This window comes from Pelobates fuscus, chromosome 5, assembly GCF_036172605.1.
Source record: "Pelobates fuscus isolate aPelFus1 chromosome 5, aPelFus1.pri, whole genome shotgun sequence".
NCBI lineage: Eukaryota > Metazoa > Chordata > Amphibia > Anura > Pelobatidae > Pelobates > Pelobates fuscus.
Window position 1 is genome coordinate 227,845,266 of NC_086321.1, and position 25,345 is coordinate 227,870,610.

General features: G+C 40.8%; 1 protein-coding gene across 1 annotated transcript in view; it reads right to left on the reverse strand.

Moving 5' to 3' along the window:
* RFX3 (regulatory factor X3) overlaps positions 1-25,345 on the reverse strand; it is a 291,801-nt gene that overhangs the window by 92,626 nt on the left and 173,830 nt on the right. Inside the window, exons 3-4 of the mRNA XM_063457210.1 lie at positions 19,858-19,982; positions 11,111-11,208 (exon numbers count right to left, since the gene is read on the reverse strand). Coding sequence (XP_063313280.1) covers positions 11,111-11,208; positions 19,858-19,982 — 223 coding nt within the window. The remainder of the gene's footprint in view (positions 1-11,110; positions 11,209-19,857; positions 19,983-25,345) is intronic.

A 25,345-nucleotide genomic window follows, 5' to 3' on the forward strand; every position in this document is an offset into this window, starting at 1 on the left:
CACTTGGCAATTTTACCCTATATTATGAATTCCAATCTCACCAAAACTCACTGTTTAGTGAATAGACTGAAATATGTTTCTTATTTCCCCTCTCTCATGTATTGCAGCATAGCCAATAAGAGTATCTCCTGTCATTTCGACTCAGTCTGACAAGAGTATGACATTTAAACACTTTTCTTATCACTAACATATTGTTTGTTTTTAAGGTTTTTAATGGGAAATGCTTTATGCTTGCACTGACTGTATCAACATGAATGAAAATGGTCCATCCCGGCCCTTGCTGAATACAGATTGCAGGAATGCTGGACAGCTCCTGCACACAGTGACCCATTCCAGCCTTGCACTGTGTAGAGAACCCGTCACGGACCAAAGTTATTTAATCTACATGAAGAGTTTTCCAGCTGGGAAACAGAAATTCTGATTTAAATAAAATATATCAATAAAACTGTTGTATTCATTTATTTCATATACGTAATACCAAAAAAAAAAGAAGTTTGTGATTTTTACAGCTGAAAGGAACACTCCACACACATAAGACATGTCAGCTTTTTGAAGTTCTTTATGTGATAGGACATTTTAATAGCTGTTTTTTAAAAGTGCTGATTTCTATTTGAAATCAAAACATTTATTAATATTTGCAGAAACGCCTTCCTGGCTGTCAATCACACAGCCAGGGAGGTTATACTTACCTTGGTTTACCATCCTGCTTGATGAAATTAAAACCGAGCTCCAGAGGGCACAGTAGAGACTTCTCAATTTCTGTGCCAGGGAAATAGGTAAGGGCTTCCAAAGGCTGCAGACAAGAGATCTGCAGATTTTTAAAGCTGTTCTTATATATGCCCCAATGAAAAAAAATGAATAGTTAAATGCATTCATATTTTTATTAGGGGCATATTAACTAAATAGTCATTACTTATTTTTGGCCAATAGAGTGTTTCTTTAATTATAAAAAACTTATATATCAGGGTGTCCAAAGTGATGTGAGCTTTTTAGATTTTGTAGAACAATTATTTATGGTAGGTTACAGCAGAAATTGACAGAGGTAAGTTTAAGGTAAAATCCTTATATTTGGATTGAACATTGGTTTACAGATTTAGTTTTTTAAAGAGCTATTGTTAAGGCCTTGAGACTGATTTTAGTTGCTAATGAGATTGCATAGTTGCACTCCCATTTTAAAAAGTTTGTAAGCTCACGCAATATTATAGTTTACATTTCTTTATTGATCTTTACCAGGTTATAAGCATACCTATTTATCTTGATGTTTTTAAATCCCCTCCCAATCTGTCTCACTTTTGCGAAAGAAGGAGTTATTACTTAATTTGAATTTGGTTTAAGCGCTTTCTTTCTTTTGGTTTCTGAAAAACCAGGTAATTCAGGTATAGTAAATAATAAGTCAATCCTGAATTTTTCACTTCAGTCCCTTAGTATGCGAGTGTAAACCCATAGTCCATATGTGTTGTTGTCTATGATCCTTAGAGCATTTTACAGCCTTTGTTTAGTATTCCAATGTTTGATTTAACTGGGGTTGAGGGCACATTAATGGAATAGCTTGCATTTAACCTGAGCAAAAGAAGCATTACAGCTTAATGTAATGGTTTTGAGCCAAAGAGATTATCACTGAAGGCACAGCAGTGTAAACACAGCCTTTTCTACATAACGGTAGTATATGTACTGCTGCTTATTGACATTTCTAGTGGCTGTCAGCTAGACAGCCACTAAAGTGACTTCTTGGTTAAAGTCCTGCAAAGATTACTGGAGACAGACGTTCTGTGTCTCTGTAGGGAGATGCCAACGCTCCCCCTAGAGATGCATTGAGTCAATTAATCTCTATGGGGAGATGCTGACTGGTGCAGCATGGTGATTGCCGCGCATGCTCACTTTAAAATAAATATTTTGTTCAGGCAAAAAGCTCAAAAGTAAAAGTCACTGAATCATAATAATAACTGAAACCCACAACTAAGTTCCTTTAAGTTTAAATTATTACATATGTCACACCTTGCTAATTTCCATGACTTCAGTCACAATTAAGAGCCGTACTCAGTTATGTGATAAAACAGACCGCAGGAACCTCACCCACTTGCATATTACTGTACCTACTACACAAACGGAACTGATTATAATCTCTCTGTTTTGACACATTCTTCCTCTAGCCTTGGAAACACAAACTGCAATTGCACATAACATACTCCTTATGTAGGCAGAGGTTCAGGTATAAATGATCAGAGCAGGAGTACAGAAGCTGTAAATGACCCACATGCATACCTCTTAACAGTGCCGTGGGTTGGTGGGATAGTCCTGTAGTTGGGGTACTATCACGCCATCCCAGGTTTGGTCTTTGGTCTCCCAGGATGCAGTTGTCCTCAAGATCCCATAATGCATTGAACACATGTGTAATTAGATCGCCCTATGCAAACAGCATAAAAGGAATCCAGCCCAAGGACAGAGAGCCTTAGAAGCTCCCTTGAGGCTGCACCCACCCCATCCTTGTTGGATCCATACCGACAAATGTTGGGGGGGTGTAGACACAGAGGTCCATCTGACCAATTTCCTTCTCATAACTAAATTATCTCAACAGCTTCCATATGTAAAGGGAAATTTTATAACAGAAATAAAAATAATGGAACAACTGCTCTTTTAGAACCATTATTTGTATAATACAGAAACCAACACATTTTTCAGAACTGAAACTGTATTTGCACAGTAGTATTTTTACAAGAATAAGTTTGACATTATATAGCACGCTATTAAAAGTCTTGCTGCTCATCCTTTGTAACCTAGAAGGAAACCGTATAAGGAAAGTGTGGCAGAGATATATGGCTATGCAATAAAGTTGCACTGTCATTGTTATTTTATTTTTCTTTCACTTTCCTTTTCCTTATGTCCCATGTATCTTAATGATAATACTCCTACCATTACTCCTTCCTGTCACTTACCTTTATTTATATTTAATATATTTTATTCCTTGCGCTGGATCTCAATAAAATCATGCTCCCTATAATAACAGATGGTCCCTTCTAGTTCTTATGTATAACAAAAAAAACCAAAGGTGAATAACCCCCCCCCCCCCAAAAAAAAAAACCAAGAATAAATAGAGGAACAAAATTGGAATAATTTAATATCAAATCCTGCAAAGTGACGGAGTCGCTTTAATAACATAACAGTTGGCAACGTTAAAAGATAGAGAAGGAGGGAGAGGTAAAGGTCATGCAATAAGCAAAGAGTCTAGATAGGAACTATTAACTCATGAAGGCAGACTTAGGGAGAGCAGATACAATGAGGACTAATGTTGCAGAATATTTTTTTTTAAAGTGTAGCTGCAAAGTGACTATCATATATGGAAGCTACTTTGTGCTTGGCAATAGCATGGAGATGCAATTACGTAATTGGCTGCATTAGACACTGGTGATGGTTAGAATATCTCTCAGTTAGCCTGTCCTAATCTTAAACATATTAGTGTCAGTACTACAAAAGCTGCTATGATGACTATATGGAATCGGCAAGACAGATTCTCTAATATGGAAACATGTAAACTTTAATTCACACTACAAAAGTTTCCAGGCTATGCATCTTGCTTTCTTTCTTCCACCTGTGATAACTTAGTTTTTAATAAGACAGGGTCCCTCAAAGCCAGAAGGGGGGCCCAGAGGAGGGAGAACGGATAAAGAACAAAAAGGAAACCCTAGCTTTTATTGCATCTAAGATATATAAAAGCAGACAGCGCCAAAGACCATAGACTAGTCTGAAATGAATTTGGTGGTCAGCTCCCAAAAATATGGAGAGATGTACTGATCCCACCCAAAATTAACCCCCAAAGATCAGATACAAGGATTACAAGGTAGGGCTTAGGTGCTGAGGCAATAACAGGAACAAAACCTTGCTTAAATCAAACATAGAAGGTTTAAAAAAACTCTAAAAGAACCAAAAAGGGGAGAGGGGAGGGAAAAAAGGACCTCAAACCACCTCACCAATAGCCCTAGAATACCCTGGCACTGTAGTAAAACGGCCCTAATAGCCAAAAGATCTACATACAATTAAGAATTTTAATAGTGAAATAAGTGCAAAGTGATAGGAAACAAACAGCCTGACATGAGTTTGGTGGTCAGCTCCCAAAAAAGGGGAGAAATGTACTGATCCCACCAAAATACCCTTTGATTAATTTCAGACTAGCCCATGGTCATAGTCTTTGTATCCTGTCTGCTTTTAGAAATCTTAAATGCAAAAAAAGTTAGGGTTCCCTTTTTGTTCTTTATCCGTTCTCCCTCCCCTGGGACCCCCATCTGTCTTTGAGGGACCCTGCCTTTGTTTTATATCGTTTGTATACTTAGGTTTACTCCCTGTTAGAAGGAACATGGAAGCAGGTGACCTGTGGCAACTGTCCACCAGCTTGTGATTTTGTTTTGTGGGCTGTGGGATGGTTTCCCCATTCTATTACTTTTTTATTGCTTGGTTGCTAATATGTCCCCTGACAACCAATGCATTTGTAAATAGACTGGCTTCCCTACTTTTCTCCATTAATTAACAAAACTGTGTAGGATTTATCTACAACAGGAAGCCCCAGACGCTATATGGAGAATGTTGGATCTAATAGATTGATCATATCATAATATAATTTTGACAATGCTTCTAGGCTTGGATGCAGATAAATAATTTGACATGGTAGATTGGGATTTCCTGTTGGAAGTTTGGCTTAACAGATATGTTTGTTCATGGAATAAAGATCTTATATATAGCTCCAGTAGATTCTGTGTCCACAATGCGGCCTTGTTTTTTTTTTATGCCTATAAAGAATGGTACAAGACAGGGCTGCTCTCTGTCCCCTTTGCTATTTTCTACATATATTGAGTCCTTAGCTAGTGTTACTAGAAATATACATGACGTATGAGGGATAGTTTGCAACTCCACAGATTACAAGATCAGCTTGTTTTGAAATTGTGTTTTCTTTTTAGGTGTTCTAGCTAAATTACTTCAGGCTCTTTTTAAGTGTTCTATGTTACTTATTGGAACCATACTAATATGTATTTGGTGTATGTTTAAAACCCTTTAAAACAACTGAGAGAGTTCTTACTTTGCTTTTTTCTTTAAAATATGAGTATTGTACTTAATTCTATTTTAAGATTGGTATTTTTTCCACTGCTCTTAGCTCTTTCTGGGATTTTCATAACATGTTTGTGATGTGTAAAGAGCTAATTGCATGCATTTCTCTTTCTCAATAAAATAAATACTTAGCACTTAATTCGTTTTTATTTCTTACTAATTTAGAATGCAGTTCTGCATATCAGTATATATTACAACACATGAAAATAAATCAAGCCGATGTTTTTTTGCATTTTGCCATAAACCAGATGCCAAAATCAGACCAAAAAAATAAACCGTGGTCCAGGAGAGCATTAATAAATTGCTGATAAATTGTAGTTTTTCAGTCTTTCCATCCCGACAAAAAACAATCCATTGCTAGGGAACAGACGGATAAAGTCATCAGCCACCCAAAGGGCATGTCATAAAAAATTTGGCAAGCCATGTATACAACAATAGCATTTAAGGACATATGGTATAAATAGTACATACATCACATGTGTATGTATAAGTCAGCAGGGCCTATATTGGCTAAACTGCTATCGACAACTTCAGTATGTAAAATGTGCACATGTTGGACACCGGTGTGTTTCATTTTTACAATGCAGTTAATTTATGTGCGTTGAATCATATGAACTTCCATCTGCAAATTGTAATTTCACATCATGTACCTAGACTGGAATATGACAGAGTATGAGGAATCCATAGTTATTACCGTAAATAATTAGGAGAACTATAACAGTATTGAACAATGGAGAGGGGTCTACTTTAGTAAAAAAAAAATGGAGGTGAGGAAGCAAATACAAATAATATAAAGATTCTTCAAAAAAGTAAGACTCTTCCATGAGAATTCAATACATTAAAAATACATGCATACACCTCCATCTCTGATCTGATTTGCAACACAGAGGAGGTATCATATGGATGATTTCTAAACTGTAAATTGGAAGCATGTTGAGTTTCATTGCATTTCTGAGAAGGATGACCAGATCTCCACTTTAATGACATAAGTAGATAAAAAAAAAAAAAACATCATAAATCAGCAGGGGTCAGTAATAATGAAAAATAAATGGTAGGTTATATGAAATAGCATGCAGAGAGGAATTAATGTATGTATCTAAAGGTTATGGCTATTTTGTTCAAGAAGCGCCAAATTATTAAGTAAAGGGGGATAATGAGAGACATTTTAAAATTGATGCTGTATTCTAAATAGCTTTATTAATTTCAGCCAGTTGGCATACAGCTATAATTCCAATCAAGGTCAGTTACTGGAATATGCACTAATGGCAGCCCACTGCTAACCATGAAGGTAATCTATCAATATATCTATTATTATTATTATTACTATTATTTTATTATTTATATAGCACCATCAGATTCAATAGCGCTGTACAATGGGTGAACTAACAGACATGTAATTGTAACCAGACAACTGGACGTACAGGAACAGAGAGGTGAAGTGCCCTGCTCAATGAACTTACATTCTAGAAGGAGTGGGGTATAGTGACACAAAGGGTAAAAGTAGGGGTACAAAGTAGGTTGTTAGAAAATTATTCAGTGAGGGCTTAGTAGGTAATTTGGCCAGTTGCAGGAGAGGAGTCATGGGGGGTGGGGGATAAACACCTGCTAACAGTTTAATTGATATGCTTTCTTGAAGAAGTGAGTTTTCAATGATTTTTGAATGAATGGAGACTGGGTGAAAGTCTTACGGAGAAGGGAGGGGAGTTCCACAGAAAAGGTGCAGCCCTGGAGAAATCTTGGAGGTGAGCATTAGGGGTGGGACAGAGCATATACGTAGGTCTTTGGCAGAGCGTAGGGGCCTCGACGGGACATACTTGTGTATTAGGGAGGCTAGGTAGGTTGGAGCAGCATTATGTAGGGACTTGTAAGCAAGCACCAGAATTTTAAATTGAGTCCTTTGTCTAACTGGAAGCCAATGCAGGAACTGACAGAGTGGGGAAGTGTGGGAGGTGCGAGCAGACAGGAAAACGAGCATTGCCACCGCATTCATTATAGATTGCAGCGGTGCAATCTGGGAACACATAAGACCACTGAGAAGGAGATTGCAGTAGTCAAGGCGAGTGAGAACAACAGCATGGACCAGCACCTTAGCAGCATCTGGCGTTAAATAGGGGTGGATGCGCGCTATGTTTTTTAGATGGAAGCGACAGGATTTGGCGATTGATTGGACATGAGAGTTGAAGGAGAGGTTGGAGTCAAAAAGAACACCCAGGCAGCGAGCCTGCGAGGTAGAGGTGATGGTAGCGCTGTTGACTCGGAGGGAGACAGACACGGGAGTGGTTACACTTGAGGGAGGAAAGACCAGAAGTTCTTTTTTTTTTAATTCTTTATTTTTGTGGGTTTGCAGCAAAGAACTCAAGATACAACATGTGCATAAAATAATAGGATGTAACAAGTTACATATGTAAAGGAACATTACGGCATGCCAAGTTACACAGGTGCTACGTCTACCCAATTTAAATTTTTTAGTCTACTTAGGTTAAGCCCCTTAGCCTGTGCGGAGCAAGTCTGTGTTAATGTCAAGGGGTGTTTAGGTGGGAAGCTGGGTATACCCTGCCAAAGGGTATGGAGTGCCACGCGTTGCCTAGGGTAAGTGCGTCGGGGATGTTATAATAGTGCGGCTTGTAGATACTCATGGCCTTTCGCATGCTTTATGTCCAGTCCCTGGCTGTCTGGTGGTTCGCTTCCCTAGCATTGAGGGCCGTTGTCGGGTAAGCAGGGCCGGTGGGGGGGGGAGGGATGATGTCGCTTAAGTCGTGTCGTAGGCTGTCCGCTTACGGAGCCAGAATGAGATTGTATCTCCTATTCCAAGGCAATATAAAAGTAACGTAGAAGGAACATAAAAGGAACATAAACGTTGTAACATGTGATTAACATAGCAGAGAGTCCCATAGGTGTGTTTAGGAGCCGGTATAAGCTACGGGCCTGCCAGGCCTTCAACTGGGTATTGTAGTGCATATTGCAAAGTCCTTTATGACGTGTCTTAGGAGTGGGTATCTGCTCGGTTCATGTCGGTAGGTCTGCAGCCCTCGGCAGCGTTCCTCTGGGCACAAAGGGTGTGATGTCTGCGACGTTCCACTATGGACGGGAGTCCGTGTTGTTCACCGGCGCTGAAAGGCCCAGTGTTTGGAAGAAGATTGGAGCTTCTGAGACCCTTGTCAGAAGGTGCATCTTACCAGCACGGTCTACCATCAGCTTGTGGGGACCCCATTTATATGGGATGGAGTTCTCTCGGAGGTGCTGCGTGATGTGGTGGAATGATCTGCGCCACATGATAGTATGTCTTGATAAGTCTCTGTATAGCGTTAAGCTTGCGCCTTCGAAGGAGATCGTGGGGGTGTCTCTTGTGGCAGTCATGAGGGCCCCTCGGTCTGAGTCCCGAACTAGTTTAAGCAGCACATCCCGTGGGGCATCCTGTGGTGCTTTCGCGGCCTTAGGGAGACGGAAGCAGGAGTCTATTCCGACCTGTTTCGCCTGTTTTGGGAGCAGCAGCGTGGCTATAAGCCGTCTGCAGTAATGTGATAATTCTCCTGTGTTGATTGTTTCAGGTACCCCCCTTATACGCACATTCCGTGCCTTAGCTTTATCTTCCATGCCTGCTAATTGTGCTGTTAATGTATTGCACTGTTTCTGTAGGGATCCTAGAGTTGCTTCTGTAGCAGTTTGTGCCACCTTGGTGCTTCTCACAGCCTCCTCTGTTGAGGTTACCCTGCCTGCAAGCGTGGTAATGTCTCCCCTAACGAGTGCCATATCGGCGTCAAACATTGCCCTGATTTCCTGCATCATAGCTTTAACATCAGCTTTTGTGGATGGTGCCAGGTCGCCTAATTCTGATGTCTGCAGGGGCTGACACTGTACCTTATGATGTGCAGGCAGGGGGTCTGGCATGCTATCTTCATCCGAGGACTGCGAGGCCTCAGCCAGCGCCATCTTGGTCGGGCGCATGTAAGCGCCGATATCTTTGGATCCGGAGCCCGGATCTGGTCTGTGCTTCTTAGTTTTTTTCCCCATGGTCTGGGGCGAGTAGGGAGTAGTTTTCTCCGGACTCCGACGGTAATTTTCTGCAGATGTGGCCGTTTTATTCGGACGGCGCACGGAGCTACAGTGAGTTGCGACCTTCCCGGTCTGAAGCTGGCTCTGCCCCTCAGAAGTTCTGTTTTCGACAGGTTGAGTTTAAGGAAGTGAGCAGCCATCCATTTGGAAATCGCACAGAGGCAGTCAGAGACACGAGTCAAGATGGGTGGAGAGAGATCAGGAGAGTAAATTTGCGTGTCATCCGGATAGAAATGATAACTGAAGCCAAAGGAGCTGTTGATGATCAACAGTGTCAAAGGCAGCAGAAAGATCAAGGAGAATTAGGATAGCGCAATGGCCGCGAGATTTAGAAGCAATTAAATTGTTGGATACTTTGGTCACAGCCGTTTCGAAAGAATGACCAGAGCGGAATCCAGACTGAAGGGGGTAAAGCAGAGTGTTGGATTTGAGAAATTCAGTCAGTCTGGTGTACACAACTCTCTCGAGGATCTTGGAGGCAAAAGACAGTAGCAAGATAGGGCGGTAGTTGGATGGGGAGTTGTGGTCAAGGCTGGGCTTTTTCAGTATTGGGGTTACAGTTGCATGTTTGAAGGGTGAGCGAAATGTGCCAGAGGAAAGGGTGAGATTGAAAATTTTAGTGAGAGGAAGAGCAAGAGATGGAGACAAAGTGTGGATGAGATATGAGGGAATAGGATCGAGGGAACAGGTGGTGGGGCGGGAGGACCGGAGAAGAGCAGAAACCTCTTCTGCTGTTGCAGGTGCAAATGAGTGTGGAATGGTGGAGGGAGTGGGGTTGGGTGATGTTTTCTCTGATTGTAGAGATCTTTTCAGTGAAGTGAGATGCAAAGTTTGTGGCGGACAAGGTGGTAGAAGGAGGGGGAGTAAAAGGGTGAAGAAGAGCATCAAAAGTGTGAAATAGGTGTTTGGGTTGATGGGACAGTGTACTTATGACGGTGTTAAAGAAATTTACTTTTGCAGCGGAAAGAGCCAGGCTGTAGGAACGCAGCATAAATTTGTAGTGGAGGAAGTCAGATGCAAAGTGAGACTTTCTCTAGCAGCGTTCAGCAGTTCTAGAACATTTTTGGAGGTAACAGGTCAGCTTGGTGTGTCAGGGTTGTAATTGGGGGCGCTTGCTGCGTTTAATTGTATGAGGTGCCATGATTTTGAGTTGAGAGGAGAGAGTTGAGTTTTAGAGTGAGGTTGCAGAGTTAGAGCAAGTTAGAATTGAGATGGGTAAAAGGAGAGTTTGGAGTTTGGTGGAGAAATGCTGGAGATCAAGGAAGTTGAGGTTTCTGCAGATTAGAGAGTTGAGGGTGGTGAGATTTGGGTAGGGGGTATGCTGATGTCAAATGTTAGCAGATGGTGGTCAGACATAGGAAATGACACAGTGGAGAGATTAGAGGTGGTGCAGAGATTGGTGAAGATGAGGTCAAAAGTGTCTCCTGCTGTATGGGTTACTGAAGTAGACAACTGCGTGAGGCCAAAGGAGTGTTAGGGGCTAAGGGAATGAAGGAGTGTGCTGATAACTGGCAGTGTCTGCAGCTGTCATGTCTAATCATCTAAAGTTGTGTTTGAGATTATATCTATAAATGTAGTAAGGAGCTTGGTGTGGGCCTCTGAGCAATGTTCAGGTTTGCAGTAGGGAACTTTTTAAAAACTAGGGTCAATAAAGGCCTGCAATAAAACTATGGAATCTATCTACCTGTCTATCTATCTATCTATCTATCTATCTATCTATCTACCGGTATCTATCTATCTATCTATCTATCTGTCTATCTATCTATCTATCTATCTATCTATCTATCTATCTATCTATCTATCTATCTATCTGTCTATCTATCTATCTGTCTATCTATCCAACTAGAGATATATATTATCTATTAAAACAAGTAAGTGTGTGAGATGTAAGTGTGCACTGTGCAAGTGCAAACAAAGCAAAAAAAATGTATTTCCATTTTTAAAAGAAGAAGAAAAAACTTACATTGCTCCATTTGTGTAGACGGTGTCACTTCCTTCAACGTATTGTACCTGCGCTGGGTAGACATGCTGTACTTGTTGCACTGTCTGTACCTGCTGCACCTGTAATAAAATTTAAAGAATATACTGAGTGCATGTTTATAATAATATTGTCACTCATTAATATTTGGTGAAATATATTAATACAGTAAATAAGAAATAATAAATGTCCTAAGCTTGTACTGTGCCCTCAGATAGTGACCCCAAGCACAAACTGGACTGATACACTGAAATGATGGAACACCTAAAATGTTCTAATGCATAATTTTATACTGTTTTGCGCATGCACTAGATCCCTGTTTCTCACACCTTTCTATGTGCACCTTATGGGGCTACATGCACCATGGGCAGAGGATACAGAGAGTCAGAGCCCTGCACCTCCACATCTGGTAGGGAGATGAAAAGATCTCTCTGCCTGGCCAATTACTATAGTGAGGTGTAGATGTCATATGTGTGCAGATTACTCGTCATATAATACTGGAACGGAAAAAGAGTACAGTGATATGCACAAAAGGGGAAGTGCAGATTACATGTTCCACCCATTGGATCACCAATAATGATCATCAATTATAACCCCTAGCAAGATATAATTGGCACCCACTCAAGGGACCAGCAAGGATCTCCCCTTCTCACGCAATGAAAGCTATGCAGGAGGTGACAACAAAAATATGTATTTTGTTTAGTTTCTCAAATACACACACAGCCCCACAAACACCCTGCACAGTTTCCCAAATACATACACAGTCCCACAAACACCCTGCCTGCCTTTACAGACAACACAAACAGGAACAGCCTCTATCTGCAACCTTCAACTCAAACCGACTGGTGGAGCAACCAGGGTGAAATGCTTGTTAAGATAAAAATATCAGGAAAGTGAGACTGGAGAGAAACATAGGGAGAGAGACAGAAATTAGATCCAGATTATGATTGCCCATGGCCCTAGGAAAAAATTCATTTCGGGAGTCAGCTCATAGACCCTGAGGTGTGTGTGTGTGTGTGCATGCATAGCTGAAAGAGGCTGTGAGCCCCCAGTGTGTGTAGAAGAGGCTGAGAGCCCCAGTGTGTGTAGAAGAGGTTGTGAGCCCCAGTGTGTGGTGATTTTGTGTTGTGTGTGGTGGCTGAATTTTGTATGTGGATGAGTATCAGTGTGTGGTGTGTGTGTTTGTGTGCACGCTTACATTTTGGCATGGGGGAGGGGGTAATCCCTGGTGGTTTTGGTGGTAAGTGATCTGAGGAGCTGTATCCCTGGTGGTCTGGTGGGGGATCCTTATGGCCTACCCCTTTATTGCGGGCAGATCACTTTAAGAGTTCCCTCACGATCTTGGCTCTGAGTCACTGAGAAGCATTCAGGGAATGCTAGTAAGCTCTTAAAGTGATCTGCACCCAATAAAAGTGCAGACCATGAAGCTCCCTCAAAGTTGTGAGGGGCAAAGTGCAGAGCAGGGAGTTCTTTTGATCTCCCTGCGGCTCATAGAGGGCTCCCTCACAAACAGAGCCAGTGCCCTAGGCAAAGAAAGGGCCAGTCTTAGGCGCCATTAATGCCACCTCATGGGTAATAAGGATCATAAACATATGCAACATAAATCAGGTAGAAAAACACCTAAAATATATTTGGAGAAAGAGTGGCAGAGAGAGGAACTAAAAAGACAAAATAAAAAGCTTAAAAGAGACATGTGGGATACGTGAGGGGCAGTAAACAAGATTTTTACCTAAGGTGATAAAAATTATTGAGCCATATATGGATAGGGGTACCTAGGATTTTCTATAAGACACATGAGGTCACTTCCCCTTAAAAGGCAAAGACACTGCGTTCGATGACAGTCTCATTATCAAAAGAATAAAGTGCCAATCTGTTCTAATGTACTTAAAGTGGTTTTGGTGCATAAAGAGTCCTTTTATCTCTTTTCGTTGACTATAACAAACAAAAACATTGTTTACATTTGTCCAAAACTACACCTCTACGTGCTGTGAGACTAAAAGGTACTAGAGGCTCTTCCTCCTTAAGACCTCTGAAAATCAGAAATCTTCAAGTTTCACTTCACCATACCTAGCATGAGTGCCAGAATGCATCCTTAATTTAAAAAAAAAAAAAAAATCTTAAGAAAAAAATAAACAAACTGTGAATACTATCATTAATGATTTTTCATTGAACCTACTCCTCCTAATTCTTCAAGAAGAACTGGAGGAACATTATATACCTTTCTCACTTTTTTTAATTTTGTAATGAAAATATAACAGAAACTAGAAAACAAAGAATAACAGATCTTTGCACTACAAATATAGTACATAAAAACAACATCCTGTGTTTAATATAGATATGTACTTTTTACTGTTATAGAAAACATGATGAGATTTTAGATAAAATGGTTACTTCTACAAAAGTATCCATACCCTGCACAATACCCTGTGAAATTTGGTCTATAATTTGAATAAGTTCATATGAAAAAGAATGTTAACGTTAATACCCCTTTAAAATACAGTTTCTAATCTTTTATTTTATTTTATAATGTTTCTAACTGGATGGCTGCCCACTTCCTTAAACTAAACTTGACCAAAACTGAAATTCTGGTCTTTCCTCCCTCAAGTGTTGTTACTCCTGTGTCTGTCTCCTTCCAAGTCAACGGTGCTACCATCAGCTCCACCACGCAGGCTCGCTGCCTAGGTGTTCTCTTTGACTCCGACCTCTCCTTCAAGCCTCATGATCAGTCTATCGCCAAATGCTGTCATTTCCATCTCAAAAACATTGTGCGCATCCGCCTCTACTTAACGCCAGATGCGACTAAGGTGCTGGTCCATTCCACTGTCCTTTCTCGCCTTGACTACTGTAATCCGCTTCTCAGTGGTCTTATGTGCTCCCAACTTGCACCATTACAGTCCATAATGAATGCGGGGGCGAGGCTCATCTTCCTGTCCGCCCGCACCTCCCACACCTCACCCTTCTGTCAGTCCCTACATTGGCTTCCTATAAGATATGGAGCTCAATTTAAAATTCTGGTTCTTGCTTTCAAATCTCTACATAATGCTGCTCCCACCTATCTATCCTCCCTAATACACAAGTATGTCTTGTCTAGGCCCTTACAATCTACTGAAGACTTACGTCTATCTTCTGTCCGTACTCCCACCTCTGATGCTCGCCTTCAAGATTTCTCGAGGGCTACACCGTTCCTGTGGAACTCGCTTCCCTCCTCCGTTAGATGCTCACCCAGTCTCCACTCCTTCAAAAAATCATTAAAAACCCAATTCTTTATAAAAGCGTATCAATTAAACTGTTAATAGCTCCCAACTGATTCCTCTTTTGCAACTGTCACTAGTCTAACACTATCCTTACCTTTTTATGTCACTTTACACCACCCCCTCTAGCATGTAAGCTCATTGAGCAGCGCCCTCAACCCCTCTGTTCCTGTGTGTCCAACTTGTTACAACTACATGTCTGTTCGTCCACCCATTGTAAAGCGCTGCGGAATTTGATGGCGCTATATAAATGGCATAATAATAATAATAATAATAATCAAAATCACTAATTGTTAACCTTGCTTAATGTACTGAGAGGCTTTTGTGACAGCTGGAGATAAAAGATGCTTGCATAGTATTAATGGTAAAAAAAAAAATATCGAAGTGATTTGCATAAAGCTTTTGGTAAATGTCTTTACATCTTGGTAAATTTTATTTATATCTCAGAAATGTTAATTGCCTTAGTACTGCCGTTAAAGATTCAATAAGTTCTGCTCTTCCATTCAGTTGTGGATTAATCATTTCCATCAGATTAATACATAGCAACCTTTATGCATTTTTAGTTGGCCTTTTTTGGGGCTGAAAAAAGAAGATGGTAAAAAAAATAGAGACATTTAATATTAAGTATTATTTTTTATTAGGGTAAAGAGGTAGGTGGGGCATTTTTTATTGAGGGGGTGACTAAGGGGAGTTCATTTTATAATGGGTGTGGGCTGGGGGGAGAGGGGTAGGTCCCCCTCTTTATCACTTAGGGCTCTCACCTGTCACTAATCGGTGGGAGTCAGGGGGTAAACATAGGTTCCCCCCATTATCACTTAGTGCCCCCATCTAGTTTAATAGTCCCCACTCACGGGCACTGGTGGGGTCTGAAGGTGGACACAATGGAGGGGGTCATGGAGGACTTGTGCCAGGTCCCCCTTTTTTTGATTAGCAACTGGGAAACAATAGCTGCCCAGTTGCTAGTCTTTTCAGCCACTGGCTGCTCACTGTTAATAGATATGCCCATACGTGCAGCACAGTTAGTAGGGACAGGAGGGAGTATTTAATCTCTATTATCCTAATATGAGGGTTATAGGGTCCCATAGGGTGAAAGGGGGGGAAGAGTCGGGAGGATTTAGGAAGCAATGACAAACTGTACTTTTATTTTTAAATATTACAACGAGGGAGACACGAGCCAGTAGTTGACTCATTGTAATAAACCAAAGTTACAAAGAGTGAATTGCAATTTCGTCTTCGTTTCATTTGTTGAAATTTTTATTTGATCGTTCTATTTCTATTTGATTGTTCGTCTTTCAGACAAAATTCAGAATGGCCAAGTCTAAAAGTTGGAATATACGGGAATTTCACAGCACGAGCTAGTATTGAACGATGAAGGTCCTGCGGTACACGCCATCCGGGAACACTAAGATGGAGGCACCTCGGAAATAGATCTGGAGAAGAAATGCAGCAGTAAAAAATGGTGAAATGGGACCTAGTGGCATTTGGGACTAAGGGGACAATAAAATGTAGCGGAGTAAGGAGAGGGCTTAAAAAAAAGGATGCGGCCATTACTTTAACGCTGGAAAATAGGCACTGTGCATTATAAGGAAAGAGGAAATAGTTTGCCATTTACTTTTCTAAAATGCCATCAAAATATGAATTAGATATATGGACAGATAGGGTGTATATACACAAAACCAAATAGCAGAAAACAACTATATTAAATAAAAATTAAATTGTAATATAAAAGTGTACTGAGCCACATTACTGAGACTTCGCTGAACATTATGTCACTATACATCAGTGCAAGATGACAAGAATATATGGTTGGATTGGCATAAAGTTCACCCAGTTATAAAAAGAGAACTTGTTGCATAACCTCTCACTCATCTAAAATTATATTATGGAGAAGGTCAATTTATAATTCAGTGGACTTGAAATTTAGCTCTAAAAATATCCAACATGTTCACAGTCTAAGCTTGAAAAATTGTGGATTAATTCAGTTTGACGTGCTTTTTGTTTTGTAAGACTATTTTTCAGTAGTCATTTCATACCAATTGTACAGGCATGGTACAGGTGTTCTCAAATCCAAACTCGTTAATTATATTGTTCAGATGTATTATATTTTTTTTTAATGTATCATTGTTTGTTAGTAAGTTATGCTGCATAATTATTCCTGGAGTGAGGAAGGACCAGCCATCACATTTTTCAAACGTTACAGAAAGAAAGAAAAATCTACCAGAAAAAAATGCTTTCATGGGTGCATAGGTGTAGGCGGCGAAATTAGTAGTAATTATTCAAAGAAAGTAATACCGTGCACCAAATATGACATGGCTTCCAGCGGGGAAAATTATCTGAGATAAATATCCAATTGTTAGGTGAGCAAATTACCCCATTAGGAAAAGAAACCTAGAAAATGTTTGTCAGCTGAAGGCTTTATTATCGGCGATCAATGTCAATTGATCAATGTCTAGATCAAAGGTAACATGTAAGGTATGGCCTGAGTATTGAATGAGGCCTGGTCTCCTATAATTTGCATGATCTGTGCCACAGCCTACAGAGAGAGAATGAAATCTGTTCATTGTAAACATAAAGCACCTAAGGGTGTAATGATACATTGCGTGTGATGTCTAGGCAGCTTTTTAGTGCATTACGTCAATAGTAAACTGGCAAAAACCACCATAGGGATGGTGTTTATATAACAAGGCTGCTAAAATGACAATTAGCGTACCAGCTGCATCTGATATGGAAGCATGCTTATAAAATAATAATTTATTTGACTGGTGGTTTCTCTGAAATGGAACATTGTAACATTATAAATACACACCCATATTATATGAAGTCAGTGGATAGTCAATACAATGTTAAACAAAGATCTGCACACCAGTCATTACCACAGAAACCACACATTTACAGTGATGTTACTACCGCAAAGGATTCTGGGTGGGTATATGCAAATTAGATTAACAAAGAATCACATTTTTGCCTCATTCCATTTTAAACATGGATTCCTTTGAGTTTGTGTTTGCTGTATGCAACAGCTTTGAAACACAACTTGGGAAAAGATGCAAAGCCAGTGAACCACTCATGGACAGCTGTTTCATTGTTAATGTAAATCATCAGCATGAGGTTGGTTACTGGCTTGCTATTGAGGCTTGCCAGTACTTGCAAAGCAAAAACAAAGACAGTTATGGTGGGGAAAAATTGTGATTGAAAACCCCTTCCACCTGAAGTCTGTGGATAGTCAATACAATGTTACACAAAAATCTGCACACCAGTCATGCCATAAGGCTTTCTTTTCCCACAGAAATCACAAATTTGCAGTGATGTTACTACCGCAAAGTAAGTGATTCTTTGTTGAACTAATTTGCATATGCCCACCCAGAATCCTCTGCGGTAGTAACATCACTGCAGATTTGTGATTTTTGTGGGGAAAGCAAGTCCTATGGCAGTAGGTAGGTAGTAGGTAAGTAGGGAGGCAGGTGCCTACTCTAGTTAGCAGCGGGCACACCCCCTGAACTCTAGACAGGGGAGGCACACAAGGAGGGAGGGGCAATAAATAATCTGGAGGGTGAGGCAATTGCTAACCAATAATATTCCTGGAATAAAGGAAGAATAGGGGGCAGCCTCCACTGTCACTCACAGAAATAAATGAATGCATACCTACCTACCAACATTTCATATGGGCAAAGAGGGAAATATTAATTTTGGTGGGCTGTGGCCAGGGGCGGGGCTTCTGAGAAATTTTAGGTTACTAACTAATAACAATTTATGCAAATGTAATTTAGAACAAGAACAATGTATCTTATTAACACATTTATTGTAGCTGTAAGACACATGACTATGGTTATTATTGCTGGCTAGCCTGTGCTAAAAAGGAAATCAACTGATATTTTTCTGTATCAGCCCCAATTCATCAAGGAATCCTTTTTACCACTGTAACTTCTCAGCATTCACACAGTTAACACGAAGACAACATGACTGGTAGAGGGAAACTAACTGGAACTCAATGTTTCATTTCCTACAACACACACTGCAGTCAAGCAAGCAAAAATGATATATGATCCAAGCGTGTGTCATAGGTCACTTGTAATGTTATTTGCCTGATAATTTAACCATAATGTTTGCACCACGGGGGAGCAAGGTAGGGAGTTCAGTTCTTGAGAGCGCAAGCTGTGCATAAAAATCCCTGAAAATGAATGTCAATAATAGCAAATGACAACCAGCTTTATCTGAGAAAAACCTGTCAGAGGCTGAAAAAGAAAAGAAAAATAACCTAAAATAATATTCCAGATCTCTGTGATGAAACAAAATTGATTAGAGCACTGAAAGGGCTGTTATAGTTCATACACATCTATCAGTAGCTTCCCAGACATAAGGAAATGTCACGCTATTGGATTTCTGGGCAATGATAAGCAGCATTCTTTGTCCATAGTGACAGCACAGTAAACGATTTATTACGTGACATTACTTTGCAGTATCTTTGCCAACAATATTGGCTATATGCACATGTTTTGTACATCTCTGATTTAAACACTTCGTAAATGCCACCTAGTCAGCGCTTGTTACATAAAGCAACTAAACGGTATTGATGATGGGTAAAGCAGCTTCCGAAAACACCAGTTATCAACATGACGAGGGGAAGCCAAGGGTTTTTCTAAAGAAAATAAACAGAAATGTTAAAGGAACACTCAAAGCACCATAACAATTACAGCCTGTTGTAGTAGTTATGGTGCCTGGAGTGCCAAGCGGCGTCACACGAATGTCAAACCCACAAGTTGGCAATTTGCTCCGGTACTCCTAAGGGCCCACAGGAGCATACTCTGCACCTAGTCTTCTCCAGCAGCAGAAGCAGGGTCATGCAAACCAAGCTCATTGGCTAAATGAGTTAAATGAGCGCGACCACGTGTCAGCTGAGCTTTATTCTACAGAGACATCTGGCTTCTACTGCTGGAGAAGACTGACTACAGGAGTTGTTGCTGCAGGCTCCCAGTGTATCCAGGTAAATTGTAGAATAGTTTGACAACTTAACGTGGGAGAAGGCCAGGGCACTCCTGGTACCATGAGCACTACAGTCAGCTGTAGTGGTTATGGTGCTTGGAGTGTTCCTTAAAAGGGAAACCTCAGGATGGAGTTGACTTTAAATCATTATAAAAAAAATAAATTATCTAGACCTTTAGGTGGCAATACACCTTCCTACAAAGCTACTCTTTTTCTTCATATTTGTTAACGTATAAGGTATGAGGTATAGATTAAGGACTTTTCATTTATAAAATGTGCTGGCAATTTTGCATTGCTAAAATTATACTTTTTACAAAATTACACCAAGACATGTTTGGCATGACAATTTAAATTGAAAGTTAAATTGGGCCTATAATACAATAAAAAATAATTATTAAAATAGAATCAACTAATATGAGGATGATTCATGTAGCTCCCTAACGTGGCCATTAGAGGGTGCACACTCATACACTAATTCTTACTGTACACCTTTGCACTCACCTGTTGCTGCACTGGTACTTGCTGTACAACTTGGGTGGGCACTGCTGCCTGACCAGCTACTGATGTCTGCAAAGTCACTGTTGAACCTGTGTCCGACACAGTCTCGGACGTCTGCATTGTAGTTTCTATGATTGAAAGAAACAAACTTGTGTTAAGTATTTTTATTAAAAAAAAGATATGTTGTAGGAGCCAATTATGCTTTAAAATACTTTTGTTCAGTATCAACATGTTTCTCACATCTATATGATACTAGCCGAGAAGATCACATACTCCTATGAGAGTCTTAAATTGTGGCTAGTTGTCATTCATACTCTATCCTAAACCCAAGGTGAGAAAACCAGATTGTGCAGTGCAATAAAGGATAAAACCAGTTAAAGATTATGAAGGTGTGCTATCACAAGTCTACCTCCCTGTACAATCCATTAAAGCACTTTGCTCAACAACAGGACTGGATTAACATAGGGGCTAATGGAGCTGAAGCTCCACACCAAATATTCATGGAATAAGTAAAACATTGTGGAGCAGTGCAAAAGAAAAAGAAAAGCAAGAGAGGAAAACAAAACAGAATGGGGGGAGGGAAAGGGGTGGAACGGTGAGGGAGGCAGCTAGTCCTATTAGGAAAATAGCTCTAACCTAAATAGGAAAATATACAGGAATAAGCCCACTGATTGAAAAAATAAATGTAGTACAATGGAAATTATGTATGGGAAGTGCAGGAGAACAGAATTAGTGGGTACTGGATGACATTAAAATAGTTAACAAAAAGCTTACTTTGCCCACTGTGCAAATGCTCTTAGGTCTCTCTACAGTGTGCCATATTCCCTTTCTCCTACACTGACTACATCCACCTTTATCTCTGTCCCAGAAGCTACTGCCTGCTAGTAAGAATAGATAGAAAGGAATTTACAAGTGAGAGCTGGGGGACACCAGGAAACGGTCCCAATAAAGTATAGACATGTTTGCGTCAAATTCATTGTGCTGAAACAGCGCTGTTTGCATAGTCTGCCCTTACTTGGTCGGCCTGTGTGAGTGCATTCCCGCTAGACTAACCTTTCAATTCTTCAGGAAGACCTGTCCCCTTTTAAAGGACCACTCTAGGCACCCAGACCACTTCAGCTTAATGAAGTGGTCTGGGTGCCAGGTCCAGCTAGGGTTAACCCATTTTTTTTATAAACATAGCAGTTTCAGAGAAACTGCTATGTTTATTAATGGGTTAAGCCTTCCCCCAAATCCTCTAGTGGCTGTCTCATTGACAGCCGCTAGAGGCGCTTGCGTGATTCTCACTGTGAAAATCACAGTGAGAGCACGCAAGCGTCCATAGGAAAGCATTGTAAATGCTTTCCTATGCGAACGGCTGAATGCGCGCGCAGCTCTTGCCGCGCGTGCGCATTCAGCCAACGGGGCGGAACGGAGGAGGGGGACACTGAGGGTGGGGGCCGGGTGGGAGGGGGACACTGAGGATGGGGGCACCCTCAGGGCACTATAGTGCCAGGAAAACGAGTATGTTTTCCTGGCACTAGAGTGATCCTTTAAGGCAGGTCTGCCACTTTGAGCAGTGCTAGTGATGTCATTCGCATCACTGACCTACCTTCTTTTACCCAACCCACCAGCATCCCACTCCACAAGACGCCGATGTTGGGGATATGGATTTGGTTGATAGATGAAAGTGAGAGATTAGGGTGTGTATTTTTTTATAAATGCATCCTGTGGGTTACAGTGAAACAATGTATGATAGATACAGGGTTTAAATTACTTTTCTAACTCTGAAATAGGTGTATGTTATATGAGACAAGTGTGCTGCCCAGGCCCGGACTGGCCATCTGGCCGCGATGGCCGTGGGCCGAGGCTGGCAGGGGAGGTCACAGGATCTCCCCTGACGGTCCATGCAGGGCCCGCGCTATTCAAGCGCCGGCCCTGCTGCATTCCATGATGGGCTGGTGGGGAGATCAAAGATCTCCCTCACCGGCCCACATGCAGTGTATTGCAGCCGCCAGCTGGGGAAGGAGGGAGACAGGTGAGGACCCGGTGGAGCTCTATCTTGCAGCTCTGCCAGACTCCTCTGGGCTTGAGTTTACTCACCACTAGGACCACCAGGGATGGCTGCACAATCTCCCCTCCCAGGCATAAGGTAAGAAGGGAGGGGGGATGCAATGCTTGTTTTTTGTTGTTGTTTTTTTTTAAATACATATATTATGACATTAACCTGGCTCCCCCAACACAGAATCCCTTTCACACACATGACACCCCTTTCACACACACACACACACAGCAACCCACACATTCACACACAGTGCACACCTCTCACACACGGCGCATCCCTCTGACAAATGGTGCACTCCTCACATACATACTGCACCCCTAAACACATTACATTCCAGACATAGACTAGATCCCTTACCCAACTCTGGATCACCTATACACATACACACACTAGATCCCTATATGCACTCTGAATCCTCAACACACACACACACACTCAGTTTATCTCCTATACACACTCTGGGTCCTTCAAACACACACTAGATCCCCTACACAAACACTGCACCCCCTACACACACACTGCATTTCTGACATGCACACTCTCGATCCCCTACGCATACACTACATTCCTTGGAAGCAAACACATACTACATTCCCTGAAACACACTCTCTACAACCCCTACACACACTACATCACCTATACACACACACACTACAGCCCGTAGGCACACACACACACATGTTACATCCCCTATAAACACTATGCACCCTATACACACTCTCTACTGCACCTAGACACACATACATTACATAACACCACCAACACAACACAACTGAAAGCAACTTATTAACACAATACCACACCACAATCAGCTCACTCTACACACACACACAATCCCACAAGCAGGCTCCAAACACTTGCACAATACTCTTTCCTGGCATTTTTGTCTCCTTGTATCCCATTTCTGGAGACACCAGAGACAAGCTTGCGCTGTGCAGAACATATACAGATTTTTTTTCTCATGCTAGAGCTCTTCAGAAGAGCTCTGCGCATGGTCTGCCCTGGAAGAGCATTGAACCAACATGCTCACTTTGAGATGGGGTGTGCTTGTCATTATTGATGACAAAACACACCCTATCTGGCACCGCCCCTTCTCAGTGGGCCGCTGTGATTAGAAAATGCCCAGACTGAACTTGTTCCCCAGTCCGGCCTTGGTGCTGCCAATAGTATATGTTTATACATGCATTTTCTAGTCTCTGATTAGCATATGAATTCTAACTGGATTGTGATTGGTCAAAAAAAAAAAAAAAGAAAACCCACCAAGATGCTAATAGATATCCAGCTGTGATTATAAATTGATCAGTTAATTCCCTGCAGCACTCATTACCTGCTCTCTCTAAAATGCTGGTCTAAAATATAGGAATATTTCGTGCATCTTAGAGAATACTTGAAAGAAGAGAAAATGCAGGGCATTCTTTCTGGTAAAACAATTTCTAAAGAAATAAATTAAAATGAGAGGTCATCAAATATATTACATTTTCAAAAGAAGTTTATTGAGTTCAACTATTTTATGTTCTTTGCATCCGAAAAAAAGGAGAAAGGTGCTTGTAATACACATTTTTCTTATTAATTTTAGGAAAGTGGCCATTAACATAAATGGTTTTTCATGATCTCTCAGTTCATCCATCTATTTCGATTTAATGGAACACTAAGCACCATAACCACTACAGCGCACTGTATTGGTTATAATGCCAGGAGTGACTCCGTGTCCCACCAATGTAAGTAATGAAAGGATTTGCTAATGGCTTGACTTCTTAATTGGGGTCTGCAGCCTTTGCTTCTGTCAGAAGCTTTCTGCCTGAGCTAAGATTTGCGGGCTTAATATATTGGCTGAGAGTGAGCAGCTCTCACCCTCTGCTACGGTCAGAAACTCTCATCCAATCAGCTGGCACTGCACTGCAGGGCTTACCTAAGGAGGGCTAATGGAAGCTCCTAGCAGGCGTGTCAGGGAGTGATGCCCGGCAGCCCACAGGTAATAAGTCAAACAGTTAGCAAATGGTTTAACTACTTGCACCTGGCACCATGACCACTACAAAACACTATAGTAGTTAGGGTGCTGGAAGATTTACTTTAAAACTAGACAAGATGGCTACCATTTATTGTGTTCCATAATATTTTCTATATATGGAATGCCCACTTTTGTAGAATTATGAACTTTGTAACAAGAATTAACCAATATAATCATGTGTTGCACGAAAGTGGCCACACCATAACAAAATCCTTACTCAAAACTGTGCAAATTATAGCCCATGAGTTACATCTGACGGACTAAGAAACTTAAAAAAAAGCACTAGGACTGTTATTTCATGATCATTTTATAGCAAGTACAAATTACATAGTAAAACAGGTATTAGAGTTAAACCAGCTTGCACTGTTAACAGCAAACGAAGCAGAGATCCAGCGAAGCGGTGAGAAGCATTGCATATGTTGTAAAATCTCAGCGCAAATAACAAAGACTTTCAATTACAACTGATTTACAAGGAGTCTAGGCAGCTGCATTAGGCCTTTACAAATGTGAAGGGGCTCAGTAGCCATGCTGTACAGACAAGCTCAAGTGGTCCTGCATACAATTGATGAGATAAAGAACTGGCAACCTTCCAGAGAACTTTTGGACTCTTAATTAAGTTCTAAAAAAAAAAAAAAACAAGAATAGATCTTGTTACTTGTGGAACAGGTAAAAAATGATGAGAGACAAATGTGAAAAGGTGCTCAAACAGTGAAAATAAAATTCTCATAGCTGCAATAACTCCCTGAACACTGTGATTTTTCAAAACAGCTGTAGTAATAATAACCAATAAGCAATAAGGGTACTCTTAAAATATTCACAATGAGAATACTTATCTCAACCTTTCTCAAGGTTTCAATGAATACGAGAACATGAAAAAAAAACATAAATAATACACTATCTAGTGCAGATCAATTATATTAATGATCATATGCAATCAACTAGAAATATCCCAACATAATATTTATATTTTATAATGTCTAACAGAGTAGTAAATCCAATAGCGTACAGTAAAATGTGATATATCAGATGCTACATCGATAATAACCCAATGTAATGACAATGAAACCTGTATGGAAAAAAATTATAATATTACAGCAACCCTGTTCCTGAAAAAATATATATTATATTAGATATCTCCATTCTTGAAGGGAACTGTGCCTTCCTTATAAAGAAATGGTAATATAGATCCAATGAGGAGAAGTGTCTGGGTGCGTCAAATACCTGCTCCTCCGAGGACGAAGATTGCTTCGTGGGTGCACCCGCCTACTTAGCAGCAGGCCTGCTCAAGACTTGGGCCAGAGATAGTCCCCAATATCTCTGGAACTCGCTGCCGGTAGGGCCCACAACTTCTTAGATTGCCTTTCCTTGATGGTAGGTGTGGTGGACCGCCTGGTACCCTGACTGGGTTCCTCTGCCAATTCACGCTTCCTGGTAATCAC